The sequence below is a fragment of the Drosophila biarmipes genome, chromosome X (genome assembly GCF_025231255.1).
Source record: "Drosophila biarmipes strain raj3 chromosome X, RU_DBia_V1.1, whole genome shotgun sequence".
Classification (NCBI taxonomy): Eukaryota; Metazoa; Arthropoda; class Insecta; order Diptera; family Drosophilidae; genus Drosophila; species Drosophila biarmipes.
In genome coordinates, this window is record NC_066611.1 from 10,952,141 (window position 1) to 10,968,646 (window position 16,506).

At 40.8% G+C, this 16,506-nt stretch overlaps 1 protein-coding gene across 1 annotated transcript; it reads left to right on the forward strand.

The window, feature by feature from the left end:
- Positions 1–3,791: 3,791 nt before the first annotated feature.
- LOC108025676 (keratin, type II cytoskeletal 3) lies at positions 3,792–5,400 on the forward strand. Its single transcript, XM_017096213.3, has 3 exons — positions 3,792–3,955; positions 4,842–5,099; positions 5,185–5,400. The coding sequence occupies exons 1-3, from the start codon at positions 3,871–3,873 to the stop codon at positions 5,301–5,303; spliced, it is 462 nt and encodes a 153-aa protein (XP_016951702.1). The 5' UTR covers positions 3,792–3,870; the 3' UTR covers positions 5,304–5,400.
- Positions 5,401–16,506: the final 11,106 nt, after the last annotated feature.

A 16,506-nucleotide genomic window follows, 5' to 3' on the forward strand; every position in this document is an offset into this window, starting at 1 on the left:
GCCAGACAAGTTGTCGGCGGAGTCTGCCATTTAATTGCAGCCAGCTAAAGTGTGCTGGTGAAGGGCGGTTTTTGAAAATATAATTCCTGTTCTCACATCATTTTGTTCAAATATTGGCGCTCTAACATTTTGTCGGCAAATAACTTATGTAAATACGGGCCAAACATAAACAGACCATCGAGCAGAGCTCCTGGGAGCACAAATATTGGTTTTGTGCCGCACTAGAGCAATAAAAATAACAATAATAATAATAATAACAGCGGCAAAATAGCATGCTTCTAATAAACAAAACAGTCACGTTGCAATGATAAATTGTGCTCGACTTTTAACTTAATTAAAGTGCATACAGTTTTTTCCCAGGCAGATGGTTTAAATAAATATTAAAAAAAAAACAGCATATTATATTTAAAATGAGCAGAAAATACTATTGAAATTGAGATATTTTACAGGGATTTAAACAGTTTACACATATTAAAGGACTATAACTTGGCTAATTCCCTGTCGATTTTGAAGTGAACTGCCTCTAAAGATCCGCGCTTTAATTCCCCCCTAATGTGATATAAATTATATGAATTTCTGCTCTAGTTTGCTAATCGCCATTCACACTTTGTGGCGGAAGTTAAAACCTGGTCCCTTTGCGTTTTTGGCGGTGGCCAATTGGTTTTTGGCCCGAGCATAAATCAAAGCGCCCGCAAATAAATATTTTAAACAAAACAAAATGCTTTTTCGATGGCCATTTCATCGCCGTGCATTGTTTACGAGTTTAATTTTGCATATGCCCGGGGACGTGCCCCCCCGAGGGTCGCCCTTTCACCGGCCGAATGGGCCAGAAAGGAATTTCTGTTGCGGCATCCGTCCATTTTTGTGGTCTGCGGACAATGCGAGGTGGCAACAGGTAGGCGGGGGCGGCGAAGGGCGGGGGCGGCGAAGGGCGGCGTCGGGGGGCTGGGGGGGGCACCTGGGCGTGGCAGGTGCCTAATTGAGGTCACCCAGCGCGCACTGGAAAGTGGTCGGCGCTCGAGAGGCAGAAGTGACCTGTTTACCCGCTCAAGACGCGCCGCAGACGAACTGCGAGATACTCGTTTGGGAGGGGAGAGAGTGAGATACATTCCAGCGGACGAAAACCAACAAATAAGCCGTGCACGGAGAGAGGGAGACGGTAAAAGTAATGCCCTGTCCGCGGTTGCGTCACAAGTATCTATCAGATACGCGCACGTAGCGCCGCTCGATCGCCGCCGCACACTGGCAACGCTAGTTAAGCTATTTCACACATCTCTTGGGCTTTTCTTTTAGCCATTTTTATTGACTAAAAGTTTTGGTCTAAAAAATAAATATGGGCGTTTTCCCAAGAGAAATTTTGGTTTCTTTGGGGTGTATACTTTAATTTTGACAGCAAGAAAACATTTAATATAAATAATAACAGTGAATTCAACAAAATAAAACATTAGAAATAAAATAAATATAAATAAATATTAAATATATTAAAAGCACCAGTATAATTATATTTTTTAGCCTAACAATTATTACTTAAGAATTTTATTATTGTATAAAAAGGTTGCAAAAAGTGGCATTTCATTTGAAAAAAAATTGACAATAAGAAATCATGTAATATAAAATAAATAAAAATAAATTGAACATAAGAAAACAATTTAAATAAAATATATATATATATAAATATATTCTAGCTAAACAATTATTACTTTAAAAATGTATTTTTATATAAAAAAAAGGTTGCACTTTAAAAAACTGGCATTGCACTTAAAAAAAGTTGACAATAAGAAATCATTGAATATAAAACAAACAAAACGTTCAATTAAAATAAATAAAAATAAGTGCCAAATATATTTAAATCATCAGTATAATTATAAATTCCAGCTTAACAATTATTACCTATAAAATGATATTATTATTTAAATTTCGCATCACTTTAACCACTGTGCCACGCTGCATTGTTCTGTTGCCTTTATTGTTTTCTTTTTGGGTCTACGAAGTTAAGCTTACAAATTGAGATACATGCTGGCAAAGCACTTGAGTTTCGGAAGGCGATAGAAAAAACTTTATTCTAACAATTTGAAACTGTTTCAGGTTGTTTTAACACAATAAAAAATATCCCGATAGCCTTTTGCAGACCCTGAGTCTGTAAAATACTTCAATAATATTCACAAGTCCGGCCGATTTCACATAATTTCCCCCCGTGAATCCCAATTGAAATCTCTGCCGAAAAACACATCAAACTGTCGGAATGTTGTGAGGTTCCCCCCGCCGGAGTTGTGACATGGCGTGCGTGAGATCTAAATGGAGGGCGGCCCATCCATCTTGCCATCTACAAGTACGCATTTGTATCTGCATCTATCCACGGGGCTGCATCGGTGGGTATCTGCAACATCTGCAGCAGGTGATGACATCACTTGTGTAATTTTTTGTGTCCGAATGTGTGTGCCGGGCGACATGACAAGCGGATTTGCATCAGAAACGTGCAACAAATTTACAAGATAATCAACGCAGAGCGACGGCGACGACGAGCGCATAACGAGATACACGTACTGACAGATACTCACTCGAGTCGAGTCGAGTCGAGTCGGTGGCAAATGCAAATGGAAATCAACGTCGGAATCAAAATGGAAATGAACGAAAACGAAAATGAATGAAAACGGCAGTGCATTTCATATTTGTTTTCTAGTCTTGTCGTTTTGTGATGTGTTGTTTTGTTATTTTGTTATTTTCCTAAAGGGCCGCCGAAACTGCTCACTTTCATCGGCTGCATTCAGATTGCGCTCGACCAGGCTCAAATCGGGCAGTTAATTAAATGAAATTACTTTTGGGAGCAGTTCGAGCATCTCGGGCAGTTGGCAGAGTGGCGAAGGGACTTTCGCCTCTCGAGCGGGAGAAAGTGCCTTGGCGAGGGTCGAAATCAGATTATCTCGACTTGAGATAGATCATCGCCCCTGCTAGAATGTGATTTCTGCACTCACCTGCCTTTCCACCTGCGTATCGCCCCTTAGCATAATGGCCAGCGATCAATTAGCAGCCCGAACGCAATCAAAATGAAACACTTTTACTTTGCTCTTCGCGTTTCGCCTTAAACGATTAACAGCCCCAGACCCAAGACCCAAGACCCAAAAAAACCGAAGAAAACAACAATGAAAACCGTTGCTGATGTTTGTTTTATGCGCATAATTCGAAATTTATTTGATGTCTTATTAATTTTACATAAGCGAACGCTTCCGCGAGTCTGGGAAAATAGCTTTTGGGCCGGCAGATGGGATAGCCTCGGTTCGGCTGGAGCAATTAACAGGCGGCGATGAAGTGGAAAAGTAAAAGTTGAAGAGGTTGCTGCTGCAGGTGGCCGAGATCCAGCATCCGCATCCACATCCACATCCACATCCAAATTCGAATCGATTTCGCTGGCCATCGCTGGAAATGTGTCAACGGCCAGAAATTTGAAGTTCGGAGCTCGGAGTCTGGGATGTGGATCTCGAGTCCGAGTGCGTGGGAGTTTTCGGCTGAGTTTTGCCAATCAAGCTGTCAGACCAATCGGGGCGCACAATAAAATAGAGACCTCGGCGATTTGGTTCACATTCGCGGCCCCCGTAACTTTCGATGGCATATCTGGCTTGCTGGAAAGCTGAAACCCGAGCCCTGAGCTGTCCGGCGAGCCATCAAATCAAATTATATACGAATTTGTCACAAGTTGAAAGCCGAAAGTCGAAAGCCGCATCGACGCCCGGCCAGACCGGCGTCCGCCACTCCATCGCGGCTTCATAAAGGTCTCCTTTGTTGCAGTCGACGCACGGCGCTCCCAGCATCAGCACCTTCACTCGGCACCCGACTCTCGGCTTGGGAAGATCGCATCTCCTCAGATACCTCCAGATGTTGCGCATACGCAGTGGGCACCGCGTTCTGCTGCTCCTTCTCGCGGCAGTCGCCTGGGTGGCGGCGAAGCAGGAGAGTGCATGTGAGTAGGAGGGATAAATTGTTCCATAATATCTTCTTAATGTTGTATTAACTTTATGAATAACTACCCATCAGTTTCCATTTAAATTTTTCCTAACTTCCCTTTTAAAAATATTTTTAACAAGTTTTTTTTTAACTTCCACTCTGTGAAATATATTTTTTACCAATATTTTTGGAACCTTGAATCTTATTTATTTTACGATTTTAAAAGATTTATTTTATGAGCATTTATTTTTCTATTTTTTAAGAATTTTAAAAAATTTTTTTAATGATGGACAAAAATTGTAGGAAAATTATTGAAGCATGGTATTTATAGATGAAAATATATCAGGGTCCTTTGTACATTTAAATTTATATTTTTTTTAAATCTTTCTTTCTGTTTTGGTTTATTTTAAGGCATTTTTTGGTCAAGAGTAGAAAGCGTTTTGATTAGTTTTAGCTGTGTCAATGCCCTTTATGAGAATAACTCAGCAATATGGTTATTTCTAAGAAAAATAAGTAAAATAAAATATATTTTTTGTATATAAAACTCATAAAAATTAAAACTTTCGCTCCCTGCTTAATACAATACAATTTAGTTACTCAAAAGGCATAGAGAACAGCAAGTTTAATTATTAAAACTATCAAAATAAAGCCGTAATAAATAATATTAAATTTTAATCTAATTAGTAATTATTAAAATATTCATAAATGATATACAAGAAAACCCAACCGTTTACTTTTTCAGAATTTAAAGTATTAAAACAGTTCCACTTCCAGTTTTAAATAACCGGTTTTTGATTTACCCATTATGCACCCTTTAATATTTATATTTATGTGTTGTTAAGAAAACAAATATATATAAGAACCAACTTTGGGAGTAACTTATCTTTCTGTGCCTCTTGCAGCGCGCCAGTTCGGAGGCCAGAACTTCGGCAACGGGCTGGGCCCGTCCTTCGGAGCGGGGACGGGAGCCGGGTTCGGGGGCCTGGGCCCCGGGGCCGGAAGCGGAATCGGAATCGGAAGCGGCGCCGGGGTGGCCGGATTTCCGGGACAGGGCTACGGCCCGCCGCCACAGCAGCCCGGCTGCCCGCTGTGCGACTCGTCGGTCTACTCGTACTGCTCCCACAAGATGGTGCACGACGCCTGCTGCTGCGACTTTGCAGGTAATTAATCGAGCGCCGCGGCGACACTACTCAAGCCACCCATTAATTCGATTTGTTCGACGGAACCCGTCGCCTTAACCCGCAGGCGGTGCCCCGCAGTTGAGGCCGCCCCAGTGCCTGTACTACGACTGCTCGCTGCTGTACGCCAAGTCCTGCTACGAGCACGCCCTCATCAAGAACTGCTGCTGCAACAGTCCCTACTGAAGGACCCAGGGGACGAGTCAAGTGATTTATTTGGTTTATTCACTCAATCCATGTGAAATCCCCGTGTGTACATATACGACAAATTAAATTAAGTAAATTATTTGAAGCGCATTTGCGATGGCTTTGATTGCTGGCTAATTGGATAAACTATGGCAGTACCGAATTGGCTTTAGAAGTGCAGGGAAAAAACGGCCTTATTGGATTAAAGCAGGCTTACTCCCATCCCGCAGCACATGCAAACTTAGACCAGGGAACTGGGGACTTCGTTAGTCGCACATCAGTTAAATTATTCGAAAATAAATTCCCGCAATATTTGGGATTTTGGCAATCATGTTTAATGGGCTTAGCAGGAGGTTGGGCAGAAGAAATATTGCAACGACCCCCCGAAAGGTGTGCGGCACACTCGTGATGTAATTTAATAATTTTAGACTAAGTCCCTAATTAAATGCATCGCCCGGGGGGTGGGCAACTTGTTCGCCGGATTACTGGGCATTAAAAATGTGTTCAATTAATTCATGGCTTTTGTTTTCACCTCACCCACTCGCTGCCTCATTTATCAATTGTCGTGCTGCGACCCCACTCCACGGCGTTTGCATAATGAATGTTTTCTCTCCAGATTAATTGATTTTTAATACGCAGCCATAATCGGCACACAAATATCGTTTCATATGCGGATGCCACGGATTTTTACCATTATCTAATCCCAAATTATGTGGCTTAATAAATTATTTACGAAAAAATCAAATGCCCGGCCATAAAGTATACAACTTTCCATTTACACGCATATTTAAATTTAAATTTCAATTAATTAGTTCGAGCGCCGAACGCGGCCCATTGTGAATGAGCAGGGCCCGAGAAGAAATAAACAAAAATAGGAGGCGCTCGAAATAAAAACAAATCCGGCAAAGTCGCTGGAAATTTCGTTGTCGATTATTAGATGACAGCAGCCGGAAAAAAGGCGAAAAACATTCAGAAGATAATAACAACGACTCAAAACTTCTCTGGACGCCTCGCTTTCTTCGCCCCCCCCCATAAATCTGAAATTTTAAAAAATCTCTCGTAATCCACACAGCAACAACAACTGCGAAAGATTCAAATCCAAGGCGCGGCAGGAAATATTAGCATATTACATAAGAATTTTCACTTTCATTTGGAATGACGGAGACATTCGCTCTCCGCGATTCCATTCCATTTGAGCCAACCAACTGCCGAGTGCGACCCTCGCCAAATACTTTTTGCTTGATTAGCATAAATCTCTATATTAAGTGGCTCGCCCTGCCCCCTTCCGAAAATACTAGATATATTTTTGGGATATTTTTTAGGGGCCCGGGGGCGGGGGCTCCGACTGCCAGGCGGCAAGGCCGTTCGCCGGCGGAGAAAGCCGCATACCCTGCCACAGGGTATGCCGCGGCCCACGACAGCCGCCCGGCCGAATATCTATAAAACATCTATAAAATATTTATAAAACTGATTTATGCGGAGCAGCTGCTAATGGGGCTGCTTCCGCGATACATCACCCAGTTTTGGCCAACTCGGGGCGATGACTAAGAGGCGTTAATGGGCCGATCCGGGTTTCACTTCGATCAACATTGGGGCCACTGCTGATCTGCATTCGAACTTTCGCAAGGTCTTCATAATATGATATATGATCATTTTATGTAATAGAACTTACATTTTACACAATCAGAATTTTATATTAACGGAGCCATCTTCATGAGTTATCGCACAGCTAGCCCACATACAAAGTGCTTTCTAACCTCTGGTTAACTCATTTTTAATAAAAGTAATATTTTATTTTAATAAAATTCAAGCCACTTGCTTAAAAATGTAAAATATTCGATTTTCAAAACTTATATCCGAATCAAGAGTTAAAAATGTCCAATTCAAGATATTAATTAAATACAAAAACAAAGCTTAAGATATATTTAAATATATGTAAGTAAAGATCAAGGTAGATGTACTGGATATATCACAGTAGCTAAAAAATACATGATATAAAAATCATATAGTATATATATATAGTAAAATCTGTGTCATAAAAATAGTTGTATATTATTAAAGATTTAATGTTAAAAATTCTTAAATATATAAAAATATTACAGTTAATTTTTTCATATTTAAAATGACTATAAATCCAAGCGAAGTTGATAGATTTAATGCGTTCATCTTTATAGGCTTAAGAAAACAATAAGAAAAGGGTAAAATTTTGGTAATGAGGTGCAGTTAAAGAGAGTTATAGAATACATATTGTAGGGACTCCTCAAGGATATGATTTTTTATTCCAAATCCTGCAAAGATACTTTCCATTTCACCTTGATCCCCTGGACCATTTGTATATATTTACATTAAATATAAAACATAGCTAAAAATATATTTAAATTTACGTTAATAAATTTAGCAATGAGGTGCGGTGAAAGAGACTCCTAGGGACTCCTTAAGGACTTGCTTTTTTATGCCGAGTCCCGCACAGATACTCCCCATTTCGGCTGGATCCTGGCCCACTGGCGCAACAATTGTCCGGGCAATCGAGCGGACGGCCACGCCCAATCGCTCGCCGCATTGACAGTTATTGGGCGACACAGAGTGACGCTTCTCTGGCCAGCTCGCAGGACCTCGTCCTGATTGGAGGGGTCCGCGGCGCAGGACGTGGGCCGGCACAGGCCAAGGCAGCCGAGATAATCACAAAAGTTTTGCAATAATTTCAATTTTTTCCGGCCACTTCTGCGCCTTCATCTGCGGTTCGGTTCGCCTCAGTTGGGCCCTGGATTTTGCTCTCCGTTTGCACTTTTCTAACAATTTCGCCTCAAATGAAACCTTTAATGGATTTCAAAAGAAAAATTTATTTTGACAATGACAATGAATTTTCCCCGCTTTTCGCCGCTCCTACACATTTCATTTTATTTATTCATCTTCAGGCTCTATTGTTGTTGGCCTGTTTTTTTTTGGTGTTTTTTCTATTTTTTTTTATTGCCGTTGCAAAAGTTTTTAATGAGCGCGCGTTGAAATTTTATCTGCCAGCTCAACCCTCTGCAATTTTCCCTTTTCCCGCTTTTCCCGCTTTCCCAGCACCCCGCACTCGCACTTTAGTTTCGGTTCGGATTCGTTTCGGATTTGCGTTGCCTTTGTCTTTATGAAGTAAAAACTCGGGACACGTTTACTTCATCAAACGCGCTTAATTAGAATTAGCATTGGAATGTGGCTCTGCTGGGGAATTTCGCTGTGTTTCCTTCTCAGAAGAGGCGAGGGACTCGCCATCGAACTATGTCCAACTGAGCGGGAAAACCTGCGGAAATCGGGGCTCTGCTCAGGTGGCGGGCCAGGTGGGAATAATTCCGCCGTTTTTCTGGGGAAAATGTCAAGGGGTTGGGGAGCCAAAATGTTGTAGGTCCTGGCGAAGCAAAAAAAATCAGTACTTGGACAGGCTTTTGATGCAGAAAATGTTTGAACACCCCAGCCAAGGGGGAAATGGGAAACAGCGTACAAATTCAGAGCTCCGAACACTGACTTCATTTGTTTTTGCATTTGAGTCACAAGCCCACTAAAATAAACTACATTTCATGCAGTTTCGGATTTTTTGAATTTAAAAATGGTTATTTTCTGTAACGTGTGATTGAAGCATGTTTATTTTAATTTAGGGAAAATCAAAATGCATTTATTACCGTAATGGCTGGCATAATTTATGACCCAGAATTCATTTGTCGAGGCAAAAATGATTGAAAACTAATTAAATTCCAGTGCCTTCTGTTGGAAAAGAGAATTGATTTACTGTGGTTTTAGGTCTTGTATTTATTAATTGTGGTTTTAAAAACAAATGAAGTGTGACTGGTGGGTTTCTTGATAGATACTAAGGGAAAACGTAAAAAGAAACATAAATATTTAGTAAGTAAACCTTATTTTTCTGGCTCCCAAATTAAATTTTCAGACGGCATAGCTACCAGTAACCTTTCTGATTTTGATGGCTTTTCCCCAAAGCTGCACTTTTGATCGGCGCAGATGATTTCCCCGATTTCCGCGGAGACTTAACGTTTTCGCCATGCTTTCTCCGGCGATTATGAGGGAAGTACATCGGACAGCGCCTCGTAATCACTCCGATGGACAGTTTCCAGACGCCGCCAATGGCCTTATGCAATCCCATCGAGCAATCACAAGCACACGCACTCGAGGCCGGGTTCACCCCGGGAGTACGAAAATAAATAAATATTTGAAAACAAATCATGGCTTCGACAACGAAGTCGCCGACGGGGCGGATGGGAAATGGCCCGCAATAAGTTGCCATTAACCGGTGGATCATATAGACGTATTTCGAACACAAACATAATTAGCGCCCCTCATTATAAAGACGGGGCGGCAGGGGAAGCTAGATTCCGTGACCATTTCTCACTTTCGGTAAATTAAATTCGCATAAGCAAAATCAGCAAGAAAAACGATGCCCGACTGAAACCGAAACTGAAACCAAACGCAGAGAAATGGACAAAACACGCCAAAACGCTTCCAATGGCCCATGACAACGAGAAAGGGGACTTACAGGGGGAGAAAATCATGCAAGATATATTTATAACCAAGTTCCAGTTTTGCAGAACCGAGAATTCAAGCGATTCTCCATTTACGAAAATATTTTTCAACTATTTTTTAAACTGCATTCTGATTCTGAATTTAGTATATAATACATTTTAATATAGAAAAAATCATATAAGACCTATTTATAACTAAGCTTCAGTTTTATAGGACCAAGATTTCAAGCGATTATTCCTGTATTAAAGATAAATGTACATAAACAATTTTTAGAGAAATTTAATTTATTCTTTTTTAAATGTGTGTTCTGCTTCCGAATTAAATATTAGATATATTTACAACTAAGCTTTAGTATTGTGAGACCAAGAATCAAGCGATTCTCTAGTCTTAAATATAATTCAATTAAAATTTATATAATAAAAAACATTGAGGGAAATATTTTGTATACTTTTTCAAGACTGCACTACAAATATACAATATTTTAATTGAAGTTTATATATTAAAAAAAAAGAAAAACACATATCTCTAGAAATAACATTTGTAGGAAGTATTTTTTTTAGTTAGAAGAATGTGTTTTTCTTCCAGTGTACACAGAAATGAGACAACATTAAAATGGCAAAAAACTGCAAAAGTTTCGGGTGCCGCTGAGCTGGGGGGATCTTTTAAAGCCGGCCATAACCGCTTCCAATCGCGCCAAGTCATCAAAGTTACCAGGCGACCACTACGATGGTAATGATGACGATATTGTTGGCGACGAGAGTGGCTTGAATTGGAGAAGAAACAGACGCCACAGCGAACATGTAATCAATATAATAGCGCCGAAGCTTGAATGAAACTTTGAATGAATCACGCAGCCCACAATGGAATACAAATGGAGCAGACTTTAATCGAAAGAAATTCAAAAGATGCAGAAATAACTAAGCACGCGTAGCTGACGCAATAGAAATCAAAACAAATACCTAATGGTGCACAGAATTTGCTGATATATGAGTTGTATTTAAGGGACATTTTTAAAGTCTTCAAATCCCTAATCTCTGGATAATAGATAATTAAACTGCAACTTCTTCAGGTCATCTCTCAACTGTTTTCCTTTCACTTATCGATATTACTGTTGCCTTTTAGGAGTCAACCTGGCTGCATTATGATTCACAATGGCCGAGGGGCCGAAAACACAGGACTTGGCCAGTGCCCAAGTGCAGGAGGTGCATTAAACCCCCAGCACAGTGAGCTGGAAGACAGATCAACTGTCTGGTCCTGGGATACATATAGATGGGGCTCCGAGGACCGAAGAGGAAGTCGCCTCTAAGTGGGTGCACATGTCGCTGTCTCTCTCTCTGTGTCAAGGCATGTGCGGAAGTGGAAATCTCGCAACGGAGAGGTCCTTGCAGGCATTCCCGGACCTTGAGATACCTTGGAGGGGGTTAAAAATAAATATATAAGTTTAAATATTTTTGTATACATATAATACATCATAGGAACTTTCCTTAGTCCCAATTATAAAATTAATTTATATTTGCTAGAGGTTATCCGTGTCTTATACACCCTTTCTTCTACCTTCTAGCAGAGTATCTCTTGGACTTCGCTGGCTTTGTTAGTTGCAATTGTTTTGACCCAAACAAAACAACAACAATGGCCCGAGTTGTAGATACTTTTTCGCCATGTTCATTGTCTGTTTTTTGCAACTCTTTTTTTCGGGGCAGGATAATGGTAGGGGAGGGGTGGGGGTGGAGTTTTTCCTGGCTGCGCGCTCATTTTCTAGCCGTTTTCCCGTTCCTTGGCCCTCCCTTCAGTTCTTTTCCCTGCGCATACGCCCGTCGAGGTTGGGTTGAGGGTCCTAACAAGGACAACTTGACCCACAGATGAAGAAAAATTATTTCCCAGCTCATGCCTCTTAAATAGTTGTAATACTTATAAAAGGTAAATAAATATTTTTAAGAAGATATATGCATTAAAAATATATTTTTGAAAAAGAAATTGCTAGCAACTACAAATATGCTGCTTTGGGATGCCAAAAATAAATATATTTTCTAGTCAAAATAAAATAGGAAATTGAATTGTCAACATGACGAGTAGGTTTATAATCCTAATAAATGCATAGCTTGTACTTTTAAAGGCCAGCAAATTTAATATAATTTTTTCGTATTTCTGCAACATTTTCTCTCAGTGCAGGCTGCAGTGGCTGCCGTCGTTCCCCCGTATTTTTCCACAGAGCTTAGCAGTGCAAACAAAGACAACAACAGTCAGACGGACTGAATGTAATTTCTCCTAAGGACATCAACTAAGCAAATACACGACTAGTGGGTTTAGTTGCCTTCCCCCCCTGCCCCCTCGCTGGCTGCACATCCTTCGCTGACCCCTGACCCCCTCAGTCGCTGCCATGTTTGCCGGGGCTGTGTGCCAAGGCATTATTATTATTTCATTTTTCTATTATGTTTTGTTTCGTTTGGACGGTGTATTTTCCATGTCCTTTGTCGTGTCCTGCGAGTTGCCAGCTGCAAACATTTTTCACCGCTAGTTTGAAGTCCTGCAAGGGGCATCGCGGGCCCCTTTCGCCGCTCCCTGCCCCCTTTTGCTGTCCTGGACAAATCAGTTTATGTTACATTTTCCTTCGGCTTTTTGTCTCCGTGTCTCGTGCTTTTTGTTTTTCGGCCATCCCGCCCGGGGCTTCCCCGAAACTCTGTTTACTTTCCCTATTTCTTTTTCACGCGTCTAAAGTTACACAAATAAAATAAATTTGTTTCGACTCATAAACAATAAGAATGACAGGCCAGTGTCGCCGCAGGGACGGGGGGCCGGGAAGGACGAGTGGGAAAAGGACACCCGGCGAAGGACGAATCGAAAGTGGTCCTAAGCTCGGCTTTGGCTCGATGTCAGCTGTTGTCAAATAGTTGTGGTGGAAGAGCTCCTGCGGAAGTTCTCGAGAACCGTCGGTCGCCACATTGCCCAGGAAATTTTAAAGCAGGCTGCTCACCTGGAAAATTTCCCAGAACTCTTGGGTACTAAATATTGTGACAGCTGTTTTCATTAAATGCCACTACACTTCTTTACATTCTCGCTTTAAAATTGTAACACAAATGTTTTTATTTATTTTGTTTTTGCTTACAAATAAAACCTTATTTCATAAAAAATATATTTCCCCTCATAAATCATGGCTTATACAATTTTTATTAGAAGACTTGAAGAATATAAAAATGTTTTACATCTATTATATTAATATATTATTTAATAGAGAAAAGTCGAGAGAGAGAACTCGAGCTTAAAACACTTTTTTTTAGAAGGTTTCCAATTTTAATTGTTTCATATTTAATGATTTTCAAGGATATAAAAATGTTTTACCTATATTATATTAATATATATATTTAAAAAAAAATATCAAGAATCTTAGAAAGATAAATAAATTTAGTACGTTTTTTTTTAATATTTAAATATAAATAAAAAGGTTGGTAGCTTTTCTTTTGATTTCTAAATAATTACTACAATTTTTATTTATTTTAAGAATGCTATTTTAAGATAGATTAGTTTTTTATCGCCATGAAAAATACACTGTCTTCTTAACTTTTGGGTCAAATCTATTTAAATTATATAAAACAAATTAAGAAAATATTTATTTTAATTATAATACTTTATACCAAGCCAAAACGATGACAAAATCAGAAAGCATCTGCAAAAAGTTGGCATCCCCTAGATCAAACCCTGCAATCCGGAGTGCTCAGTGTCTTCGAGTGCGATCGGCTGGGATTTATGGGATACGGCCTGGCGTATCTGAGGACCCTCGACTGCCGGCGATACAGATACCGATGCCCATTAGGGACGGCATCGTTAGTCAGTTGCCATAGTTTATTAACGACGAGGACGAGGACGGGCCAATTCTCATTTTCGGACCGCTCGCCCTCGTGCCGTCTCTCTCTGCGGCCAGCAGTCCGTCTCCCTCTGCCCCGTCGTCCGGCTGACTGATGAATGCCTAACATTTTCGCATTTTCGGATGCTGGGATGCTGGGATGCGGGGATGCCCTCAGCACGCGCTTCGCATTGGCAGTTATGATGCGGTTGCCTTGGCTTCCTTCCTTCTCGCATCATTTGCAACGGCCACCAGATCCTGGCCCGCCCCCTTTCCGGCCGCCCCCTGGAAAAGTGCATTTTCCGAGTTCTGTTTAACCCGTTTCTTCGGCCATTTCCCTCGGCCCCTCGGCCCCCCTCCCTTTTTATTGTTTATGCCTCGGCCGCCATTTTTGTGGGCAACGGCTGCCATTTTGTGTTTGCTGGTCACGTTGTTGCACTTAATTGTCGAAAGTTGTCAGCACCGTTTGCCAAAGCACCGCCACGCCCACCACCCACCGCCACCCACTTGCCACCGCCCACTGCATCAGAGCCCTTTTCGGCCATCCCGTGCTAATTGCTCGCAGTGCGTGAATTGCGTGAGTTTCTTCTTTGCAACTCGCGGCCACAAGTAAGTGGCGGAAATGGTGTTGGCTTGGAAACGTCGAAAAAATACCAAAAAATTGTAACAATTTAAAAAGGTTTTGATATTTAATAAAAAAATTAAACATCGTTTTTTTAGATTTTTTAAACCGTCTTATAACTGCCAAAAGTATGCCTTGATTTTTAAATTTCCATTTAGATTTTTTTTTTTTGTGCTTTGAAACAATAGCGTATCGGACAAATGTTAGTTAATTATTAATACATTTTAAATGCAACTATAATAATCAGGATAATGTTATAACAAATAAAATTATTTTAGCGTAAATACTGCATACATTTTAAAATGCCTTAAAGTATGCCCTATTTTCTATTTTGAACTTACTTTATTTTATGGTGTATTAAGGTATATAAATATAATCATACAAAATCTCTTTTTCTCAAATATATATATTTTAGCTTAAGTCATCATTAAAATTGGATTACTTCCACTTTAAAGCTAAAAAGTTAAATTTGCTAGCGTTGGCTTTAATCGTTTTCCAAATGTTTTTCACCATTTTAAAAAATGGCTTAAATATATCAAAATATAATATTTAAATTAAATTCCTTATTATTATTATTACATAAAATTTCGCTGAAATTTAGGACTTTTTTTCTGCCAGTGCTCTGGTCGATGGAACGGGAGTGCCTCAAACTTGGCCATAAATTTCATTGCCGGGCTCCCCTTCGCTTTTATTATTTTTTTATACATTTTCTGCGTTCATGTTATTTTCAAGTTTTGTGGAAATAAATTATGTTCTTGTTGTGTTTTATCAGGCGGAACACGAGACAATTGCCTGCTGCTGCTGCTGCTGCTGCCGCTGCCACTCCGCCTCCCCCAGGAAAATGACGAAAAAAGTTTCGGCCTCGAATTTTCTTTTTTCCCGCCGCTTTCCCCCTCCCCTCCCCTCTCAAATGGAATACAATTTTTCGCTGCCGCTGCATTCGATGGCAGGCATCGCATCGTCGCCGTTGACGGTTGCTACACATGTCAAACTTTCTTTCATATCATTGAATCAGGCAAAGTTACATAAAACTTTTCCTCGCCTACAAGTATGCAACAACATTCAAAACGGCAAACTTGGGCCCCCGCTGCGTGAGTGTGCGTTCGCGTGTGTGTGCGCGCCTGTCGTGGTGTGAGTGCCGCACACAGATACGAATCTCAAACGTTCGAAACAAATTTCGCAAAAAAATGTATTAGAATTGAAGAATTTCCATGGAGCCGCGGACGAGGAGTGCAGGGACCTGAAGCTGATAAAGGTAATCGTATTGTTTTCATTGCCTTCCAGTAAACTCTTTGGCCAACTTCGTTTCTGCTCAGTCGAATTGATATTTAAATTGATCGTTAAGGGCAAATAAGTATTTTTAAAGGAACTTGTCAAGCAAAGGTAGGCAAAGGCAGCCTATTTCCAATTTTATGTAGCCCAAAGACAGGCACCCCAACTTTTGTCTGTGAATTATTATTATTTTACAAATCTTTTTAAAGCTCTAAAAAAATGTTCAGGGGTTTTTTAAGTTGAATATATAATATAAGATATTAAAAACCGAAGGAGTAGGTATGCATAAAACTACTTTTAAGAAAAGGATGAATAAAATATGTATGCAAGAAACAGCAATAAATATCCTGCCAAAGGGGATATTTACTTGTACTTCATTCATTTAAGATACACTTAGGGTAAATCCTGATAAAAATCACTACATAACTACAGGGTAAGCGCATTCGAATCGGCTTCTCTGTGGCGCCAGAAGCCCATCGAGCCAGAACCCAAAAAATTCGCAATTGGCGCGGGTATTTTGGCCTTCTGGCCGAATCCGAATCCCTGATGGAGGAAAGTGGCGGCTCGAGGGAGGGCAAATGGCGAATGGCTGTTAAATTCGCATGGCCATGAATCTCTCGGTCGGATTCCTTTGTGCCGCCAGGTCCTTGCAAGGCAATCCGCAATCCGCAATCGGCATTCGGCCGTCGGCGGCCAGACCACAATAAATCGCTGCATTCTCCTTACCAACTTTTGTGTGCCCAGCGATTTAAGGAGACGGCGAAGGCGGTCTGGGGGAACCCAGTCGCTTTGACACCATTGACAGTTTTATTGCAGCCGAACGTCAGGGCCCGCTACCTGGCCAAAACAGGCGACCACAGCCCCAGATACATTTACAGATGCAGATACAGACGCGGAAACAGGCTTCAGGCTCAGCGGAAGAGGGCCGAACATAAATTGCACTTCCCCGCTGCGATCAG